The following is a 23,074-nucleotide window of genomic DNA, read 5'->3' as shown; positions in this document are numbered from 1 at the left end:
TTGGTTATTTGCTTAGTTTCTCCGAATATAGATGCATATGTATACATTATTATAATAACAACAAATTGGAGAAAATCTACATTCTTTTTCCATATGACTATCAAAATGTAAACAAAAAATAATGAGCTGATTAAACTAATAATTCCTACAACTTAAAGTGATTTTTTGGCCCTTTAGGGCAATAAAGTAGAATTGTCAATGGAGAGTGAAAGTTTCAGGTTTAATTTACATATATATTTTGATAGTAGAATATATTTTTTATACTATTAACAAAATTTAATTTGTTATAATAAAATTTTTATGTTTCAGGTAACTGATTTTACTTAAAGAAAAAGTTTAAATATATCATCGAAGTAAACAAAATGACTTATCTATGTCACTTGTTGATAATTGAACACAAGGATGTTTAGTATCAATTCTTTTAGTATTATTTAGGGAGTCATATTTTATATATATGTATATACGATAGATGTTGTATATTTCTCTTAGTTTTTTTTATGTTTACTTTTTTTTCTTTTGAACCTCCTTAGTAAAATTCTGATCTATCACTGATTAGACATAAACATAATACCACTAACGTTACTATTTTGGATCATATATGTCGCCATTACCCATTAACAAAACTCTTTTACTATCAAAATAGTGTCACGTGACATTATTTAAATCCTTCATTACTAATCATCACTCACCTCTTTTACGTATATCACACATAAAAGAATGAGAAGGATAATCTTAATACTAAGATGTGTTTTTAACCTTTATTCCTTGCTTGTCATTTTCAAATACTACTGTAAGTTTGTAACTATTTTAATATCTAAAGTGCTAATTGATCTATTCATTATTGTTTGCCGTAGGGATAAAGAAATGGGAAAGAGAATATTATTTCACCTACTAGACCAGTAGTTGTATCTTCCTCATGGACTTGATCAACTTAGATTTTAAAAACTTTAGGTTATACGATTACTGGAAAGTAGATAAAGGCAAATGGCAGGAAAATAAATATGAAAATTCATATGACCGACTTCAAATTAGTTTAGTACTGAAATTCAGATAATATAATTAAAGGAAAAGGTCCAAAATATCCTTATCATATTTGATTTGTTTATGAATATCTTTCGTTAACATATTAGTTCGTAAAAAGCCCTCGCATAATTTTTGGTCCTAAATTAAAAAATGTTACAATAGTGACGAGTCAAAAACACACTTAAAATATTTTGACTTTTTTGAGTTTTATACATGGATTATCACCAAATGTTTATCGAAATACATCCTATTATTAATTGTTCACTTTTCCAATATAGATAGGATAAAGGAACAACTTATATATGCTAAGGTGTGTTTCGATAAATAGTTATTAATAAATCAGATAGAAAAAGTAAATACATGATAGTTTAGAAATAGAAAGAATGAAATACTTTAGGTGTTTTTAGCCCTTTATTCTACGTGTGAATTTCCCATGATCATGTGATTTACAATATTTGAGATGGTCCAGTACAATATGTTGGAGTCTCACGTCAGTACATTCAAACTGGGGCGGATCTACCCTAGAGCAAGGGGTGTCGAGCGATACCCCTTTGTCGGATAATTTACATTATATATATATAGGTCAAAATTTAATTTAATGAATATATTTACAAGTGTTGACACATCTTGAAAGTTTAGTGTAGTGATTAAGGTGTTGCAAAACTTGTTGGAGGGTTTGTATTCCATTCTTGATATCGGCGTTTACTTTTTTATAAAAATACCATTTCGAATTTTATGTTTTTATTTTTGGAATTTCATATAAATTATTAAATTCTTTTGACATTTCTTTTTGTTTTGAATATCCTTATTAGAATTCGTGACTCCGCCATTATAAAAAGTTATTTCACCCTAACAACAAAATTAACCAAATAGTCTTAAGATATTTCCCCCTCTCTCTCCATATTTAATCAAACGGGCGTTGGCAGCTGAAATGATGCATATAAAAGAAAAAAAATCAATTTCCAAGATATTAAAATCAATATCTCAAAGCATATAGAGTAATTTATAACAAACTATGTACTACCTCCATTCATTTTTAATTTTCATAGTTTCGTTTTTTAGAGTCAAACTATAAAAACTTTGATTAACATTTTACGATATATTTTTTTATCATATTGATATGCAAATTGAAATTTATAGTATATTATATATAGTTTTTGAATAGCTAAATTTTTTGTTAAAAATATCGAATTAATATAATCTAATTTAACTTTGAAAATTAATCAAATTAACTTTCGAAAAACGCAACATGACAAATAAAAGTTGATGAACAGAGTATATAAGAACATAACTAACAAGAGCTACTCCCAAAATGCAGTAGTGAATTGACAGTTGTGTGTTGTATCATCTTAGGAGAATAAAAAATAGTACTTTAATTATTATTAATCTTCAAAACAAAACAAAAAAAACTAGTTTTATTCTTATCTAGTATTTGTGTAAACGCTCAACTACTCAACTTTTAATGTGATATCTATCACTTTCTAAAGGTTGAAAAAAAAGGCAAATATCTCCTTGTATTATGATTTTTTTGTTACAAGCAGTGGGGGTTGACAACAGAGCGGGGCGAAGCTAGAGTTTTAGTTAAAGGAATTTCGTAAAACTTGATATTTTTAGTTAATATTTTGTATTTGTGTTAAGAAATTTATTTAATTTAATCAGTGTCTAGTAAATTAATTTTATATAAAAAAATTATAATTTATAAACTCAAAATTCTGAATTTGTCGTTAATCGGCAAGGAGGGTTGATGGTTAACTCTTAAGTTGTAACATTCTATGTCAAAAGAGTTTGAAAACGCTAATTTTATATAGTTATTGTTTGATTAAACTAGTTAAAAATAAGTTTAACAGTCAAATTAAGCAGCTAAATGATGCAAGTTGAAATCATAATCGTAATGCAATTTGGTTACTCAAGAAGTCAAAAGGTTTGGGTGGGGGTGGGGTGAGAGGTATTCTAAATTTAGAGGCGAAATTAGGATTTTAATTTTATGGATTCTGAATTTTATAATGACGATTATAAGTGATAATAATTGGGTTCTAAATTTAATATATTTAATGAATTTATTAATACAAATACACTATTTGAACAAAATCTACTGAGTTCAGCCGAACCTACATGTAGGCGCTCGATTCCTAATTCCAATACTCTATGCATGGTTAAGGAAAAAAAGAGTGTAATTGTATAAATCATGTATGTAAAGAAGCATGAAAAAAATCCTATCGAAAGCGCCATCTCCAGAAATAGGTCCTGAAATATGTGAATCTGAGTTAATCGAGAATACTCCAATACACTATGGTTAGGGAAAAAAGAGTATAACTGTACTATAAACCATATGTATGTTAAAGCATATAGTAGTAACAATGTATTGTCATGAAAACGTAGTCTCCAAAAATGAATCCTGCAATGCGTGAATTCGAAATAAACTTCGTGTCCTTTCTATCATTTACCTAACTGTTCATGTTGCACAAATCAAACAATTTACAATCACATGCAAAGCCCATCACAACACAAGTACACAACTCAGCCAAACAGTTACAAATGTAGTACACAATAAAACACCAAATCTAAAAGAGAACAAGTCACACTAAATATGTATGTAAAATCTTGGTACATGATACATGTTTTGCTCAGTAAAATATTTTGTAACTGCAAGTAGAAATTTTCTCATGTGCTGACTTTATCAATTGTAAAATCTGACCCCATACCAAAATAAATGAGTGGGATATTAATGGTATTCTTACCTTATCCTATGTCATTGGTAACACCAACTCTTCTATTTTAAGGGATATTCATTTATGTAACAGTATTCATTTTGTCAGTCCTGAAAATTTGGCAAATAATAATAGTGATCCAGACAAAATTACCAAACTCCCTTTAAAAAAAATTAAAAAAAATTAAAAAAATTTACAGAGAATCGAACTTTCACCAATAATGTAAAAATTTAAATAGTCAACTAACTGAGTTACTGAGTGGACGTTTGACTATGAAAACCAAATATTATTCGCTTTTTTTTTTTGGAATTCTTAAGTTGGAATTAGAGTAGAAGTGTGTTTGGTCGTAGTTTTTGTAAAGAATATTTAAAATTTGAATACTTTTTTTCCCGAATATAGTTTATATCTTCCAAATTCTAAAGACGAGCAAAATCACCTAACTTGACTAATTTACCTAAAACATACAATCAAATACTGCCTCTGTTCCTATTTAGTTGTCATCATTTTAAGTTTTACGTCCCTTAAGAAACTAGGTAAGTTTACTATTGTACCCTTATTTAGTATACTCTTGAAGTCAAGTTTTCAATAAATGAACATGAATTAATTTATTTTGATTAATTAATTTGACCAATGAACAATTAATTATTTAGTTTCCCTATGTTGATCAAATGCATATTTTCAAGGCTAATAAATCTTAATGGTAAAATAGAAAAAAAAAGGATCATTTATACATGGTTTTTGTGAAATAACATATAAATAGAAATGGAGGGATTATGTTTTTCATAGATTAGATCGCATGTACGAGCGACTACATACTATTACAAATATTTTCAATTTATATGGAATTTTTTATGATGGTGATTTGATCAGTTGCAAATATATTTTGAAACTGTCAAAATGAGCCAACTTCATGACTTGCATTGCCATGCCCTACACAATTCATGTGTATATTATAGCCACTTTATGTCATACTTAGTGCATGCATGCAAATAGTTTCACATTAGCTTACTGTCTAACAAGTACTATAAAATAGAGCCCATTTTCTTGAGTTAGCTCATCTACTTTCTTATTCACTTTCAACTTTAAAAACTACTTTTCTATCTTTTTTTCCCAATGGAAATTTTACCTGTGAAGACATCAAATTCTGATAGATACAAAATTGAAGCTAGAAATCTTTCCTACAAATTACCTCCTAAATATAATGAGTTTAAATGGATAGGCAAAAAGTTGGCTAACAACAACAAAACTAGTACTTATATACTAAGGAATGTGAGTTGTGAAGCCAAACCAGGAGAAATTACAGCAGTTGTTGGTCCAAGTGGCGCGGGAAAAACGACGTTGTTGGATATTCTAGCAGGAAATGTTGGTCCATCATGTGTTTCTGGTCATGTTCTTGTTAATGATCAGCCTATGAAGCCTGCAAATTTCAGGAGAATATCAGGCTATGTGACACAAGATGAGGCTTTATTCCCTCCTCTCACTGTTGAAGAGACTTTGATGTATAGTGCGCGATTCAGGCTACGTGCAGGGGATGATAAGGCCAAAGACAGAGTGAAAAAGCTGTTGAATGAGCTTGGTTTGGACCATGTTGCTGGTTTAAAAGTTGGGAGAGAATCAAGCAGGACTATTTCAGGTGGTGAGAAGCGTAGAGTGGCGATTGGAGTTGAATTAGTCCATGATCCTGCTGTTGTTTTGCTCGACGAACCAACTTCAGGTCTTGATTCTGCTTCAGCTTTTCATGTAATGCATCTGTTAAAATCAATGGCTAAGAATCATGGTAAGACAATTGTACTAACCATCCATCAGCCTGGTTTTCGAATTCTTGAACTTTTCGATAAAGCTGTGTTGCTGTCAAATGGCTTTGTCCTTCACAATGGATCTTTGCATCTTCTTGAAGAGAAACTTAAGTCCACAGGACATTTCATTCCTCATCATGTCAATGTTCTTGAATTCGCTATCGATATAACAGATAGCCTTGCAGAATGCCTGCATTCTGGAGATCAAAGTGACATTGAAAAATGTGAAACAGAACAAGAAAGTGTTAATGTGCTTAACAAAAACACCAATAAGGAAGTTCTCTACTCCAATTCTCCACTGAAAGAAGTACTAATTCTGAGCCAAAGATTCTGCAGGAACATCTTCAGGACAAAACAACTTTTCTTGGCTAAGGTGATCCAAGCATTACTTGTGGGGCTAATTCTGGGATCAATATTTTTCAATGCTTATAACAACAACACCAAGAATTTGGAGCTGCAATCTCAAGTTGGATTCTTTGCTTTTAGTCTCACATTCTTGCTGTCATCCAACACGGAAGCTCTACCGATTTTCTTAGAAGAAAGGCGAATCCTAATGAGGGAAACATCTAGAGGAGCCTACAGAATTTCCACCTACAATATAGCTAACACTATAGTATTCCTTCCTTTCCTTTTCATAGTGGCTCTTCTCTATGCTATACCAGTATACTGGCTAGTAGGATTAAAGTACGAATTCAGTGCATTCGCGTACTATACTCTGGTGTCCTGGATGATTTTCGCGATGGGGAATTCATTTGTGGCAGCCTGTTCTGCACTAGTGCCAAATTTCCTCCTTGGAATGTCATTTATCGGTTGCCTAATAGGTGCATTTTTCCTTTTCTCAGGGTACTTTATATCGAAGGAGTCAATTCCTATATTCTGGCTATTTGTGCACTATCTGAGTCTGTTTAAGTATCCGTTCGAATGTTTCTTGATTAATGAGTATGGAGGAGAGAGTGGGAAACTGAAATGCATACAGAAAGTTGATGGAGTGTGTCTAATGTATGGTGAACAGTTGTTGACACGATACGGTCTGGAGGAGTCACAGAAGTGGTCTAACATAGCTATTATGTTGAGTTTCATCTTTTGTTACAGGTTTTTAAGCTTTCTGATTCTCTGGTATAGATCTATCAGAAACAAATGTTGAAAAGAATGACTAACAAAATTCCTTTAATTTTATCTATGAAAATCTAAGTACATTAGTTTGTTTTCTTCATATTCTTGCAACATTTTCAGATCTTTTTCCATGCAAATTTGTTGTTCCAAATGAAACCTTCCCTATCCCTTTCCATTTTCAAAATCAAGAAGAGTTGTTTCCAACTCCAACTTGCTTACCAGCCGCGAAAAAGAGAGCACAAAAATCATCATTTGAGTTAAAATATGGCAAAAATGAGGTCATATATACAGCAGTTGCAAGGTAAAGATACACTTGATGGCTCAACTTGTCTAGTAGTAGTAGCCAAAAGGAATATTAAAGCATAACACATTGCAGCATTTGCCATTTTATATTGACTATTGAGAGGAACACTTCATTTTTCGCATATTTTATAGCAGCAAAAGACTTGACAAAGTCTTCAAATGCAGAGTTTCAGCCTACTGTCTTCAAATGCAGAGTTTCAGCCTACTTTTCACAGAATATAAAAAACCTTAGAGCTGTCTGACCTGTTGACGTCTCACATATAATTGGATGACAACATTCTAAGAAGCAATGTACTTAGTCCAATAATTCATGGAACAATTTTACTAAAATAAAGACTCAATAGGCCCACAGAGGATGATCTTCTCATACTTGGAAGAATTTTTTATACTCAACTTGTTACTTGTCAACCCTCTTTTTTGTCTGTCATTTGTCAACCCTCAATTTGACACTATTTACTCTGGTTATCAGCCTACATGATCCTTCTGTTCTCGGTTCGTGGGAAATGCTTCCATCACTAACCAGTTCAGCTCGATTAGTGGGTTTTTGTGTTCAAATCTCAAATTTAATTTGCCTGACAAGCTTCCTCAGGCCAACTTTAGGACAAAATACAGCCTCTACCTCACACCTTAACATGAAAAATAATGAAATGACCTAGTAATATTAGGAAGGTTTTTAACTTTATGTCCTAACCATTGTGAAAAATGTTACACTGTGAGGTTATTTAAAAGTCAATTATGAGTAATTTGGTAAAATAAAGTCAGTTGGTAACATAAAAAAGAGGTTGAGTAGTATCTTATACAAACTGTTTAAACTAGTGATGGTGTAAATTTTGTTACATTACATTGTTAATGTATGTAAGTTAAGAACTACAAAATCTCTAGTTTGGTAGCATATGGTAATGTAGAATAGGCTTGATAGGAGAAAAAAGTTGTCCAAATCCAATATTTATGTCAAATCAATAAATGCTAGCTAGTCATATGTCCGTTATATAAAAATCTACCACTTATTTGTTGTAAATGGACGCTCGCTTTAATTATAAAGTGATAGTGTAAAATTTGTTACATTACATAATTTGAAGGAACTATGCGCAGAATAATCTAATTATAAAATGTTGTACAACTTGGGCCTGGGATGAGTTTATTGGTCTGAGATGAGTTTAAATGAAAAGACATGAACAGTGTAGGATTCATATAACGGACTTCCAAGTGTTTAGGATGGATTGAGGCATAGTAATTGATTGGTGTTATTGTTGGAAAAATTAAAAGAAAAAAAATAACGACATAAATAGACTTGGGCAAACCTTCCTTTATGAGCTAGCTTTTATAGTTAAGTCCAAGGGTCATATCTACACTATTCAACACTCTAACCTTCTAAGGCCGCGACAGCTCCCATTCTTTAGTTTACACCCCCTTAAGTAGGCCAATCTGTCGCAAATCCAGATTAGACAGGCTAATGGACTTCAAATACTGAAGGATTATATACAGGAAAACAAAATAAGAAAAAGAAAGAGCTCCATGAACCCACAAGGCATGCCACAGGCCAACATTAAATACATTATAGCACTTGTGTTGGAGTATCAATCAAACACCATCCTTAAATAGGCAATAGATAACTAAAGATTCAATACTTTCCAGTTTCCAGCAAGTTCCATGTTCATAGTTAGTATTAGCAAGAAAAATGTTATTACTACCTTCCAAATTGTATGATGCTAATACACTATTAGATAGATTCCAATCTGGAGGCAGTCGCGCTCTTTTTCTTTAAAGTAATATGAACATAAATAAGGTTAACTAATTTAGAATGAACAAATAGAAAATGTCTCATAGCAATACACATGCACAACTGGTGTCTTTAGAGGAATCTGCAACATATGTATATAAATTTTCTGGACAGCAACATCATGAAAGCGAAGGAACGGTTACATCAGAATAATTTTGCTTATATTTTTACTGGTTGCAACTTAGTGCAACACGTTCTCCATTTACAAAGGGAAGACATATGTAGCAGCATGCATATCCATTTTATCAGAGGATATGCATGCTAAGACGTATGCCATTAGCCCGTGAGATCATTACGTAATACATTATATAGTTGATAAATAAATGCAGTAAATAAGACACATTATTCACCAGAAATCCCCTAAAGAAGATGAGCTCGAAGAATTGAGAAATGAAACTCTTCGTCTCTTGCTTGATAGTGTACTTCTCGAAGAGAATTCCTCGGATGCATAAAATTTATCAAGCACTGACCTCAAAGCCTGACGAACAGAAGTTATAAGAAGCTGGCACCTTTCAGTATCCTCAATATTCCCTTCATTGCCCTCAGTAATCACGAAAACGCTAACCATTCTGCTCCCTAGCGTAGCAATCTCTGCCCTTAGAGTCTTTAGGGGGAGAGTATCCAGAGCTTGTCGCAGATCAGAAATAAGCTCATGCTTATAGTCACAGCACAAAGATGCCTTGACAGAATAAGTGGCTCCGTCAGATCCCTCTGCTTGTTGTTCAACTTTAACTTCATCAATGTCTGTTGGAACTAGAACACCTTTGGTAGCTTCTGCTGCATTTACTCTCAATTCTTTTATGTGGCCGATGACTTTGGCAAGTAAAGCAGCCTTGTCCATCTATAATAGAAATGCGCAATTTAGCTAGAATTAAACTCAAAACACTTCAAAGGACATGTGAAATAGTGATGGAACCAAAATTAACTTCACCGTCATCAAAAGGTGAAGTATCTCACCTTTGCCCCTCTAAAATGTAAAGAAATGCATATAACGCTGGATTAAACTAACAGGGGGAAAGAATTTTCCTTCTTACTTAACAGTTCGAGCACTTCTAACAGTGAAACTAGTCCTCTTCTTCTATCTACAGTTGCTTCATTATAGTCTGACATACTTTAAACCTATGTTTCATGCAAAACCAAATTCTAAAACCATTTATACAATATTGCTTATCAAAAAAAATTAGTGGCATCCATTCTTCCAAGAATCGATAAGCCCAATATCCCTATGGCGACAAGTTACAGAGCTTAGGATGTTTAGAGATCATAATAAAGCTCGAGTGTTACCTGATGAATTCATTGCAAGGACTCAACTGCTAAATCAGGTGTCATGCCATTTCAAAATACTTCTATTATTAATTGGGTAAATTGTTGTAGCCAAAGTTGCTAAGCAATATTAACAATTCAGTCCAAAGAAAAAAAGAACTATTCAACCATTCAAAGAAATCGCTTGACATTCAAAGCGTAGTATGTAAACAACACAATAGACTCCTCTTCTACTTACCCAAATATGATCTCTAGATTGATTAGAAGATCCTTTCAGTTAGCTAGAATCCGTTACTTGAACAAAACTACATCTTGTGTAATCATATTAAAATATTTGACGGTACATTCTATACCTTGCTAAAAAACCGATCCTTGTTTACCAACCACACATCAGTGGAAGAAAAATCCGACTTTCCAAGGGAGTTGAAGTGGGTAAAACAGTACTCATTATGGAATTAATTTCACCAAAAGACAACGTTGGGACTAATTGTAATTCTGCTCAATCTACTTATGAGCTAGCCAATGGGCTTCACAAGTTTCAGTGTAAGCAGACCTTAACCATGCATCACAGAGGTAAGAGAGATTGTTTCCGAAACACCCTTGTAAATCAAAGTAGCTAGGAAAAAGGAAATACAGCAGTGGAGAAAACAAGTCAATTAATACAGAAAGCAGTACAGGTCATTCAGAAAAAGAACAGTACCAACAGCACAAAAGACAACAGATGTTAACAGCTATCAAAAACAACAAACAGTAGACAAAGTTTGATTCTTGAAACAAAACCAACCAAAATAAACTGAAAATTTACCTTATTAGTGCCAGGTATAAGATTCCTAAGAGTACCCAAATGACCATTAATCCTCTCCCTCCTCCTCCTTTCAGCTTCACTATGATTCTTCAAAGCAATCAAAGCTTTTTCTTGATTATCCCCTTTTCCCCCTGGTTTCACCATTGCCTTCACAAGCTGACCACTCTCATTATCCAAAACCAATGAAGAAGATGATGACAACCCATTTCCTATTATACCCTGAAACCCCCCATAAACCTCATTCAACCCATTAAAAGAACTTAAAAAATCCATCTTTTTTGCAGCAAGAAAAACACCCACTTCAAAATTACAGAACAACACCAGGAGGACGGTTTGTGGGTGATGACCAAACAGAGATTCTTGGACTGGGTTTGCTTATTTTTTCAATTCTAGTAGGTACTTCCATCACTTAAACAGAGATAACTTATTGTTATTGGCAAAGTTTCTGAACAAGAAAAGATACAATTTTCTTCTTGAATTGAAGCATTATTGAGGGATTTGTGATGAGCCCCAAAGTCCAAATTTTGGAAGATAAAAACAAGAAGATTTTGAAGGGTCCCTCAAAGTGAAAGGGTAGCCAAGAACAGTGATGGACACTTTAGTATTGTTGATAAGACAGTCACTATGTACTACTACTACTGCTAGTTGTTTCTTGTTTTGGAAATTAGTGGAGAACTCTATTTAAACCCAACATTAGTTTCGTCACCTCGTTCGATTGGAAACAAATTATTTTGATTGTCCCAAATTAGATTATTCTTGATAACTTATTTCAACATATATATGAAATAACTTATCTCATTATTAATTAAAACTGCCTAATACCTCAAATTAAACACAAAATAAAATAATCTTATATTTATTACTAATTAAAAAACTACTCCTAATATAAAAAGGGGTAAGAGGGACAGCAATGACTACCAAATCATATAAATTTTTTGCAATGTAATAAATTTTAAAATGTCAGAAACAGTAGTTGTCTCATATCTGTGACATTTATTATAAAATCCTGCTGCAAATATTGACATGTTTTCTTTCAAAATATATCTCATAAAGTGAGGCTTTTGAAAATATAGAGTATATTAGTTTTTACAACTACCTTACGGTAGAAATATTTTTTCTGATACTTTCGGTTTAATAAAAAAATAATTTAAATTAGTCTAAAAGAAGAAGTAATAGAAATACCAAGTAATAACAAATTGTAACAAAAACAACAACACAGTAACAGAACAATAAACATAATAAAATAGTATAATAGTTGAAGTACAAAAAAAAACAAATAATAACATAAATCGAAGCATAAAAAATTATAGAAATAATGTCACAACTACTAGTAATCTAGTATGAACGAATAACAAAACACAGTATTATCTACTAATCTTCTAACTTAATTTGTGTTTTCCACAATCTCATATTTAAAGTCATTTCATCAGTAAGTTAGAAACTTTATCTCATAGAGTATGATGTACCTTTTCGCTATTGCAGTCTAAATTTTTTTATAAATTAGAAGAGAGAGTTTGAGGCAGTTTCAACATGTCAGTTTTCTGACATTAAATTAAAGTTTGAAGGTATTAAAGTCCTTTAAAAAAATTGCAAAATAAGCTTGCTTAAAAATATTGTAATTTTTGCATTGTTATTTTAATCTAAGTAAGAACTCTTATAAATATCTTCTTTTTTCTATTTAATTACAAAGTATGCCCTGCCCATGCTGAATTCTATTTGCCATAAATGCTATTAAAGTCTTGCAAAAGATTTTGCAAGATAAACTTGCTTCAAAAAATTGTATTTCTTTCTTTGTTTTTTGTACCTCAGCAAGAGCTTTAAAAAAAGTCCAATCTTTTTTTATTTAATTACAAATTCTGCCCTGTTATTGAAGAATATGATGAACCACACTTTTCTATTTGCCATAAGTATTATAAGGCGTGGGCTTTGGTCCACTTCCTTTTTTCCCTCTTCCATTTGGCATAAATTTCATAGATACTTTCTCCATTTTTATTTATTTGTCAAATATATTTAACAAATCAAGAAAAAAAATCTTTTTCTCCTATTATACCTTTAATTTATTAACATTAAATTAATATTTTAAGAAAATATAGTGAGTAAATATGTTTAAAACTTTACCAATTAATAAGAGTAAAATGATAAACTCATTATACCAATCATTATTTTCTTAAGAGGTGTGTCAAGTCAAAAGGGTCGGAGGGAGTACATACTTCATCCGTCTTTTACTTGTCCATTATTTAAAAATAAATTATTATTTTTTATTGTCAATTTTCATATATTAAGAATAATTTTTTAAAAAAAATTATATTATATTTTTAGTATTAATTATTTAACCTATAAGTTATTTTTTTAATGAATATATAAGTTCAAATATGACAAGTAAAAATGAGATGACATAACATATAATATAATAAGAAGAGATGGTAGAAAGGACAAATAATAAGAAGAATCAATTATAGGAATCAAGGAAAATGTTATCCTCTTATTGGCTGAGAGTTTTCTCGAAAATCAATTCATATCCACTAATTATAATTAATAAAGTAAATAGTAAATGTTATCTTTAATTTGACTCTTATAATAATAAAATAATATTTTACTTGTTTATTTTAATAAATTAAGAAAATTAATTTTTTTTTCCTGACTTTATCATTATCGTTAAGTAATTCTATAAAATACTAATAGTCAAGTTAACGGAGAAAGACATTATCAATGTAAAATATCATGTGTAACTTCTTTTTTTTCATACGTCTATTATAGAAATCATTTCCTCATTTTAAAAGGAAAAAAAAATTATTTCCTAGAAAAAAATATATTGCAAAGATTTTAACTGATTAAATATTAAAAAATTAATATTTTACATAACGAACACCACCTTACATCCATCAAATTTCTTTTCTTTAATTTCACGTAAAAATAAACTTAACAAAAAAATAATAATACTTAATAATATCGGGCCCATACTGGCATGGACAATTGCTTTCTAGTATATGAATAAATAACATTATTATAAAAAAAAAATACTACTTGTTATAGCATATTATTAAATAATGTATTTTTATTTTTGTTAAGATTTTAAATCTCACATGTGTAAGTTCTTTTTTAACTTTATAATGTATTTTCCATATGAAAACAAAAAAAAAAAGCAGGAAAAGTGCTAATGTGAAAGGAATGTGGTAGTGAACCTTCAGAGTTGTTTCAGTCCAAAATCTTATTTTGTCCTTTTATGGTGTAAATTAAAGGGGTCCTCTTTTTTCTCATATAATTTGTCGTTTACCCACTAAAATAATTACACTGTCCATTTCATTTTATTTGTCTCAAATTCTTATTTGAACAGTTAAAAAATAAATTTATATTATAATTTTTTCAAATAAAAAATGGATAATTAAACCAAAATCGATATATCTATCATATTGATTTGATTTTTATAAAATTGATTATATAAATTTAATTTTGATTTTAATCAAATATTGATCCAAATCGAATAATTAACATTTAACACCTCCTAACTGTGATGATTCAGTCGTTTTTATCATTGTTGTTTGCTCACCTCTTAATTTGGGAAAAAATAAAAATTGAGCAACAATTAATGTTTAATCAAATTTTTCAAATATATTTTCTTATAAATACTTTCAAGTTTAGTTTCTGAAAATCAATTTTTGCTACTCCCTAGAAGCACTTATTTTCTCTTTAAAAATTGGTCAACCAATCTTACCTTTCTTAAAATTAAAAAAAAAAAAACTTTTGGTCTAGTAAAAACTTAACCAACTAGACTATTAGTCAAAAATAATCTAGAAAAAGTAAGTTTATAATTGTTCCTTACCAAAGTGACTTACTGACTTCCATTATAAACTCACTATTCTTTATTATTGTCCCTTTTTGAATACTGTCATAACCTCTTTTGTCTTATATATAAAATAATCACACTCATTCGATATCTATATTGAAGTTGGACTAAATTTGAATTTGCACAGAAAAGTTTCATATTGGAGTAATGTGTTCCCTAACAAAAGTGACTTCATACCCAGAGAAACTCGAACTCAAAACTTCTGACAATACAACTCTGATCGGTATCTTGACTAATAAGGTCATATTTTTGACAAAATGCTTGAAGGAAATTAAATTTGTTTACCAAAGTCATGAAAATGCACTATTAGACTGTGTGTGTGTGTGTATGGTCAAGTTAGGCCATCAGACAAAGGCAGTTGGGTAAGGGGGCCACTTTGTGGGTGACTAGTAACCAGCTCACCTCATCACTTTGCCAAAGAGCCAATCACTCACTTACCTACTCCATTTTTCAACTCTAATATTGAGACCCTTCAACTCAAATGACACATTATTATCTTTAATTTTTTTAATAACGTAGTGTACGGATCAATTAATTTGGATGTACCTCGATTAATTTGATGGTATATATTTGTTATTTCTCATTAACATAAGTATCAAATTTTGATAAATGTGATAAGTCACCTCCTTCGTTGGAATTAAACATGTGTGAGCGTACTTTCGTGATTCTCAATCAATAACTGTTTATTTTGTTGTTTTGTAATCGTTATTTTATTTTCAATTCTGCTTTGATTCCACTTCTCTTAAGTCGAGGATCAATAAGAAACAATTCATCATTTCTATAAAGGTAGAATGAGGTTTATGTATATCTATTCTCAAAATTTATTTATGAAATTATATTGAGTGTATTATTATTATTATTATTATTATTATTATGCCTCAGAGAGATATGTTTTAGATCTCGTAGAAATGTTTATATGTACAATTAAGTATTTTATATTGGATATAACTCTATATAGATAAACTTTTTGATAAATATTATTTAATTAAGAGAAAATGGTCAAATGACCTCCAACCTATTACTGGATTTCCAACTACACACATATTCTTCGCGGGAGTTCTATTACCCCTGAATTACATTTAAATGGAATAAATAACTCGTTAAGTGCTGAGTAGACATATAAAGTGTATGTCACTTTCTTTGAGAGAGTGAGTTGCCTATTTTTTTCTTTATTTCCATTTTTTTTCTAATTTTCTTTCTCTTTATTTCTTCTTATTTATGTATAAAACTATACATTTTTCACCATTTTCATTATTGAAGCTTTTTCAATAGATGTTTGGTATAAAAATTATCAACAACTAATGCATTTTATGAATAAATAATTTTTCAATAGACTTATTTAAAACATATCTAACAAATTAAATTTATTTTTAAAAATCATACCCATTAATTAATTTTTTTTAAAGTCATGTACTCAAGAGTAACAAAATCAAAGTGAAGTAATTGTATATTTAAAAAATATCTTCAAACTTATTAAAAGAAACTAAAACAAAACAATTTCTTCTACATTTTTAAAGAAGCATCCTACATGTTCTCCTAAAACCCATGAAGAATCAAAATCAAAAACTTAAATTATAAATTAATCATGAAAATTTTAGAGGAGAAAGAATAAAGAATAGGGAAGAGAAAAGGGGACTTGAATTTTTGTTTTTATAAATTTTTAGAGATATAGAAATTTATTGAGGTAAAAAATAGTGTTTATTATAATTAGGATTGAAAAAATGATTGGGGAAGAAAGGAAGAGGAAGGAGGAGTACCTTTTAAAAAAATAAATATTAAATGGTGAAATATACGTGTCAAGTGTGTGTATTTCACCCAAAGATACATGCCTGATAAAGACATTTCAGGGAGGAAATAATTCCACTCTAAAATAACTCAGGGAGGTAATAAAACCCCGTAAAGTATAAGTGTGTAGTTGAAAATCCGGTAATAGATTGGGTGATCATTTGGCCATTTTCTCTTTAATTAATAATCTAATAGAAAGTGATAAAGTAACTTGCTATCAAAGATTAAAAAATTCATTAATATTGTAAAGAGAGATTTTATACCACCATCAGTATATATTACTTTTTTTGCCTATTTGGTGTCCAGGGCATATATTAGAGTTCTAATTAAATTTGATTCGCGCACTATAGAGTTCATTCGGGTGTAACTCTTCTAACAAAATTTTCTCTATATTCAAGGCTTGAACTCGAGACTTCTAATTAAGGGAAAATTAATTACACCACTACACCACCATCCAGATTCATCAATATATATATATATATATATATATATAATAAAACTTGAATACATTATACATACTCTTTTAGAGGCTTTTCCCTTTGTCATTATGCATCTTTGGGCTGATCCTCTTTGTTTTGTTTGCCATTGTTCTACAAAAGCAACATTGTTAAAGTTGAGACACAAAAACCAAGATTTAGATTTTGGCATTTCATATTAGTTTCTTTTTTCTTTAATGACTATAGGTTTAGACTTGGAAAATATAGCTAAACCCATTATAGCTGCTTTAATTAAGATCGATTTTATGTTGCTGTACTTTGCTGATCTCAGTATCTAGAAGAGATCTTCCTAGTGTCTCTAGTTTTGGCATATCTATATCCTATTTTCCCTCATAGTTACATGGTCAGAATTTTAACGGAAAAGGGTCAAAAATATCTTTATACTATTCGAAAAGGTTTAAAAATATCTCTCATCCACCTATTGGGTTAAAAATAGGGAAAATTGAATGAAATAACAAACTATTAATTCAAATTAAATGTTATAGCCATAGTTTATTTTAATTGTATTTCGCAGCAAACATCCCCTTTTTTGTCATCTGATTCGATATACAATTAGTCATTTTCGGTATACAATTAGTCATTTTATACATTTCGGTATAAAATGTATAAAATGCGTTTGTGTTTGTATAAAGCGAGAGAAAAATGTATATACAAATACAAATACATATATTTTCGTCATATACACTTATAATTATACAAATACAGATCTTATTATACAAATTACAATGTGTAAATGAATTTATACAAAACTGAACAATTTGTATAAAACTGGATGTTTGTAGCGAATTATACAAATCAAAAGCTCCATAGTAAACATAAAATTTGCTATGGGGTGCAATTATGCAAACTATAGCTATAACATACAATTATGATTTTTATATTTGTTATATGTGAAAGTTGCTCTTAAAAATACCCATCAGTCAACCTTTTTGATCCACTATTACCCTTTAAACTAATAACTTTATATTTTTTTAATTAATATTATTATTATTAATTATTATGTGGCGTCTTTCTATTGGATAAAGTTTAATTCCAACCCACCAAACTTTCTCCTACCCCACCCGACCCATATTGACATCCCTTGACCCAAACCCAATTACAAGATCCATTAAAAAAATAAAATTGAATCATCTCTTCTCCCCTAAACCTAATATCCTATTTTTCTTCTTTCCCTTTTCTTATTAAGCTATTTCAAGATCAATTTCATCCAAAATAACCATAAGTTGTTGTAATTATAAGGCACATAAGCACTATGGTCCCTCTATAATCCAATAGAAAGACGCCACATAATAATTAGTAATAATATTAATTAAAAAATATAAGGTTGTTAGTTTAAAGGGTAATAGTGGACCAAAAAGGTTGACTGAGAAGTATTTTTAGTCAATAGGTGGATGAAGAGTATTTTTAAACTTTTTCGAATAATACATGAGTATTTTTGGCTCTTTTCCAGAATTTTAATTAAGATATTTAAAATATATAAAAATAAATACATAAAGAAGTCGAATAGATTAAGAAAATTCAATATCTATGTATAAAAATAATAATTTTAATTATATATATATAATGTAATTTTTTGCTAAAAATTTTCTAATCCCTTGGTCCCATTTAACTCCGCCATGCTTCTAGATTTATGCCGACCATAAAAATTAAAGAACAAGTAAATCTTTTTTTTAATTAAAAAAACAAAAACATCTTCAATTCATATATATTTGGAAGATCTTTTGTACACAAAACAAGAGGTTGACTATATGGCCTAGTGGTTCAAAATTCACCTTGAGGTTTTGAGTTCAAGTCTTAGGTACTATATTTTTGTCTTTCAACCCCTCTTGGTGAAAATCTTGTATTCGTCAATAGTGACGTAGCCATGATTCAAAACGAAATATTATTTTTATGTTCAGTGGATTCGAACAATTTATATATATACTTAAGAAATATATTTTTACCCTATTTTTATAGTATAATATTTGAATACAAAATCTTAGTAACTCAATTTATTGACTATCTGAACTCTATTTTACTGTGAAAATTTGAATCCCCACGTAAAATCATAATATTACTGAATAATTTGAAGAAGGATATGTATGTTTTGTTTAAGTACCTGTTAGTACGTACGTGGATACAAAATATTTTTTTTTAATTGCTTGATGTTGGGGGAATTAATACTAATATTAAAGGGGGCAAGGTCATGTATGCTCATGCAAATTAAATTAAATTAAAGAACGTAACACGTCGAGATTAAATGACAAGAGCATCAACTACTCAATTCATATTTTAATTATTAATTAATTATACATAATTAGTCAACGGATTAATGTGAATCTTATCATTATTAATTCAAAGCTCGTGCCTTTTACACTGTTTCCTTGTAAGAGGCAAAGTCGATATCGATTTAATTAAACTTCAATAGAAGAGAATTTGAAAGAAAAAGAAAACGTCATTATTATTATTTGGTTCATTAATTATATATATTTGTCTTTTAAGATTTTTGTACATTTTTTAGAACGATATATATTTGATGGCCTTTAATCATAAAAAGTATGTATTGGTCTAAATCAAATTTAATTTTACCTCTCTTTATATGTCTTGTTTTACTTCACTAATTGAAATAGTAAAGATGATCTTTAAAAAAAGAGAGTAAATAAGGACATATTCTTTTCCTATATAACTTCAAAAGCTATGAATGTTGATGATCGAGTTTCATATCGGATGGAAAAAAAAAGGATGGATTGTGATCACCCACTTCTTTTTCATCTGACGTGAGACTCTTTGGGAATAATCTTTCTCTCATGAACTAATTAATTTCTTTACGATGAAACAAAGAAGTTTGTTACAATGGATACAAGGACGGAGCCCTAGGGGCTAGGAGGCATGGTAAATTACGTGTGTACCTCTTCGTCTAGTTTAGGTGCATGTGCACCACTTTATTTGTAAAAATATTGACTCTGTCACTGATGGAGTAATATATAATAATTAATCGTCAATCAGTACTGCGCTCAGTTGGAGCACATTAATATTAAACATAATCAACCTTTCGATATATACCTAAGATTTTCATGAGCAATATTTTCCAATATGCCTTTAAGTTTTCTATTTTTTTTATTTCTAAATTGGTGACCTAAATTTCTTTAGAAAAATATCTTAGTGCATCGGCCTTTTAATTAATCTGTCATTGGATTCCACTGTTTAGTTGAGGTTTAGTTGGGAACGTATAATCAGAAAAAATAAATTTTATAGGTGAGGATATAAAAGGAAAATAAATAAAAATTAAATGGTTGGATATGAGTTTAATTAGTTATAAAAAGAAATAACTTTATTTAACTACTCCAATATAAATTATAAATCACTTTGAGTCAACTCTCAGAATAATGAAATTCTGTAATAACGTATTTAGTTTTAATTAGCCTAGTTTTGTAGCAGGCCAGAATGATTAACTATGCTTGTAATTTTTCTTATTCGATGTTATTAATTAAACATGACAAACATATGAATATGCCTTCATTAATGTATCAAATTATGTACTAGTAATAATTACTCTATTTGATTGTTCATATGGGTTGTAATCAATTCTAATTTCATTTTCATTTTTGGTAAAGATTGCTAATCTAGTAATTTGATTCATGTTGGGTATATAATAAGAATAATTGGAAAATTGAGGGGAGATAAAAGGAGGAAATATGAAGTGTTTGAATAAGGAAATACTTCTACTAGTTGTTAAAAGGGTTGGAAAGAGGGATCTCCTCGTGTCGTCATTGTCGCTCGCTCGGCTTTGACTTTGAAAAATGACCGAGAGATTATTTTTTGGACAAAGTTTTCTTTAATTATTAATTAATTAATGGCCAGCCCAAAACGACACAATCCAAATCGGATCCGTGCGACTCGATCTTGGGTTAAAACGTCTTTTTCATTTTATTTAAATTTTCCACTGTTTTAAATGACTATTCTGAAATGTTGTAACTTTTAGAAACAACCATGACTATTCTCAAAGGTTGCAAACTTTCATGAACAACCATGCATTAGTGATTGTTCTGAAATGCTACAAACTTTCAGAAACAGTGCTTGTTGGCTATAAATACTTATAATTCCTCAGACTTTTCACTACGAAATTTCTGAATTTCTTCTTATTCTCCTACACAATTAAATTTTTGTGTACTTTGCTCTCGTTGGGTGGTTCGCTGACAACATTATTTTTGTATCAATACACTAGTGAATAAAATCGTTCTATCATGGGAGGATATATTCCTTTAAACGTCGGGTACTAAAGGAGAATAATTTTCTTAAAGGGACATTGTGCATTCAATAAACTCGATTTTCTTTCCTTTCTGTTTCATTCTACATATCCTGGTATGTTTTTACAGACATTAATTTCTTAGTGAGTATACGTTTTAAACTTTGTTTTTATGTTTCTGCAACATTGTTGTTATAACTATTTGTTAGTACATATTAAATAACGATTCCTACGCAAATAGTTGAAAGATTTAATAGTTCATCAGAATTTTTACTTGAGTATACATTAGACAATTTTTTAGTGGTTTGTTCTATGTAAAAATTAGGCAAATGACATAGTATAAGAAAGAAATTACTTTATTTCCCTACTCTTTCATTAATTACCAAAAATCCCTTTTTTTAGTGTTTTTCGGATACATAATATAGCAGTGTGGATACTTAATATAGCAGCGCAGATACTTTAATTAATAACGAGCGGATACTTAAATTATTAAGTTGTTAGCAACACGGATACTTAATTAACGGGCGGATGCATAATATAGCAGCGCGGATACTTTAATTAATAACGGGCTGATACTTAAACTAATAAAGTATCCGGTTAAGTTGAATTGAGGGAAAATAAGGGATTTTTGTATTTTAATAAAAGAGTAGGGAAATATTGAGAATAGGTAAAGAAGTGTTGTGTATTTAAGTAATTTTTCCTTGTTCTCTATCGTAGTAATAAGAATTTCATAAGAATATTTGCACCCAAGTAGCGATGGAAGTCTACTTTAAAGTCCAACACCTTTCAAAGTGGGCCTCATAAGTGGATAGGCCCAATTAAACCTATTACATAATGGGCTTGTGGATCTGTAGCCCAGGATTACCTATGGATACCAAGTTTGCTTAGACTTGTAACTAGTGGATATGGATCAGCCCAGCTACTAAAATGATCCAACTTAAATATAGACTATGACCCAATATTTAGGGTGTGTTCAATATCCTATTTTCTCATGTTTGATTGGTTGGTTTAATTTTGAAAATAAGAAAAAGTGACTTCTTTTATGTATTTAATAAATAAAAGTAATAAGACAAACAAATGATATCGTCTTCTCCACCCTCACAACTACCTACACCCACCCAACCAGGGGCGGACCCACGTGGATTCTAGGGGTTCATCCGAAATTTCTAAGCAAAAAATTGCATTGTATATATAAGGTAATTTTTGTATATTTATGTAGTTATATTAGTTTTGAACTCCCTCGTGAACAAGAAGCAAGTTGTAGCGCAATGGTAAGTCCTTTTTAATTGATCCTCACGTCCAGAGTTCAAATGATCCTCGTGTCAAGGTTCGAATTGCATTGTGAATATTTTCTTTTATTAGCTTCTCTTCATTTAGTTTCGGGGTTCAAATGACCCTCGCATCGAGGTTCGAATCCCATTGTGAACATTTTCTTTTATTAGCTTCTCTTCATTTAGTTTGAGGATCAATTTTCACGTTTTTTTTTTTAAAACGTGCTAAAAGAGTAGATTTAAACCCTAAAAAATCCAAATGTGAAAGAAAATCTAAACATGCTAAAAGGTCTCTTGTAACGGAACTAACTTTTTGTACCTAAAAACTATATACTACTACTTCCTTGGAATTATGTTTTGTTGACTTATTCACACGTTTATACTTTTATTTTTCGAACCCTGAATGAAAATCCTAGATCTGTCTGACCCAACCCATCAAACCCCACCGTCCACCACCCATCACTCTATCCTCGTCCATCATCGTAATTTGTGTTAGATATATATAAATACTTTTAGGATGATGTTTTATTTACACATCAAATACAAAGAAAATATTTTTTTAAAAAAAGATTTGTTTTGTAGAAAATATTCTCCTCTGTATTGAAGACACCTCTAGTACAAAATTATTAATTTTGCTAGGCCTAAATGGCCAGAAAGTCGG

General features: G+C 30.2%; 2 protein-coding genes across 2 annotated transcripts; one reads left to right on the top strand and one right to left on the bottom strand.

The window, feature by feature from the left end:
- The first annotated feature begins 4,840 nt into the window (after positions 1 to 4,840).
- On the top strand, positions 4,841 to 6,671 carry LOC125817477 (ABC transporter G family member 10-like). The gene has a single exon (XM_049497009.1). The coding sequence runs from the start codon at positions 4,845 to 4,847 to the stop codon at positions 6,669 to 6,671; it is 1,827 nt and encodes a 608-aa protein (XP_049352966.1). The 5' UTR covers positions 4,841 to 4,844.
- Positions 6,672 to 8,849: 2,178 nt separating this feature from the next.
- On the bottom strand, positions 8,850 to 11,307 carry LOC125817582 (transcription factor bHLH30-like). The gene is made up of 2 exons (XM_049497126.1): positions 10,792 to 11,307; positions 8,850 to 9,564 (listed from the first exon to the last, which is right to left on the bottom strand). The coding sequence occupies exons 1-2, from the start codon at positions 11,062 to 11,064 to the stop codon at positions 9,070 to 9,072; spliced, it is 768 nt and encodes a 255-aa protein (XP_049353083.1). The 5' UTR covers positions 11,065 to 11,307; the 3' UTR covers positions 8,850 to 9,069.
- Positions 11,308 to 23,074: the final 11,767 nt, after the last annotated feature.

This window comes from Solanum verrucosum, unplaced genomic scaffold, assembly GCF_900185275.1.
Source record: "Solanum verrucosum unplaced genomic scaffold, falcon-dt-bn FXZP01000280.1, whole genome shotgun sequence".
Lineage (NCBI taxonomy): Eukaryota > Viridiplantae > Streptophyta > Magnoliopsida > Solanales > Solanaceae > Solanum > Solanum verrucosum.
Note: the sequence above shows the minus strand (reverse complement) of the source record. Positions and strands in the feature narration are given on the sequence as shown.

What these genes read in the sequence shown, in the direction of transcription:
- LOC125817477 (XM_049497009.1), top strand. Translation starts at nt 4,845, where the DNA reads ATGGAAATTTTACCTGTGAAGACATCAAATTCTGATAGATACAAAATT.
- LOC125817582 (XM_049497126.1), bottom strand. Translation starts at nt 11,064, where the DNA reads ATGGATTTTTTAAGTTCTTTTAATGGGTTGAATGAGGTTTATGGGGGG. An exon ending in TTATACCTGGCACTAATAAG is followed by an intron (nt 9,565 to 10,791) that starts GTAAATTTTCAG and finishes TTTCTATTATAG; the next exon opens with ATGGACAAGGCTGCTTTACT.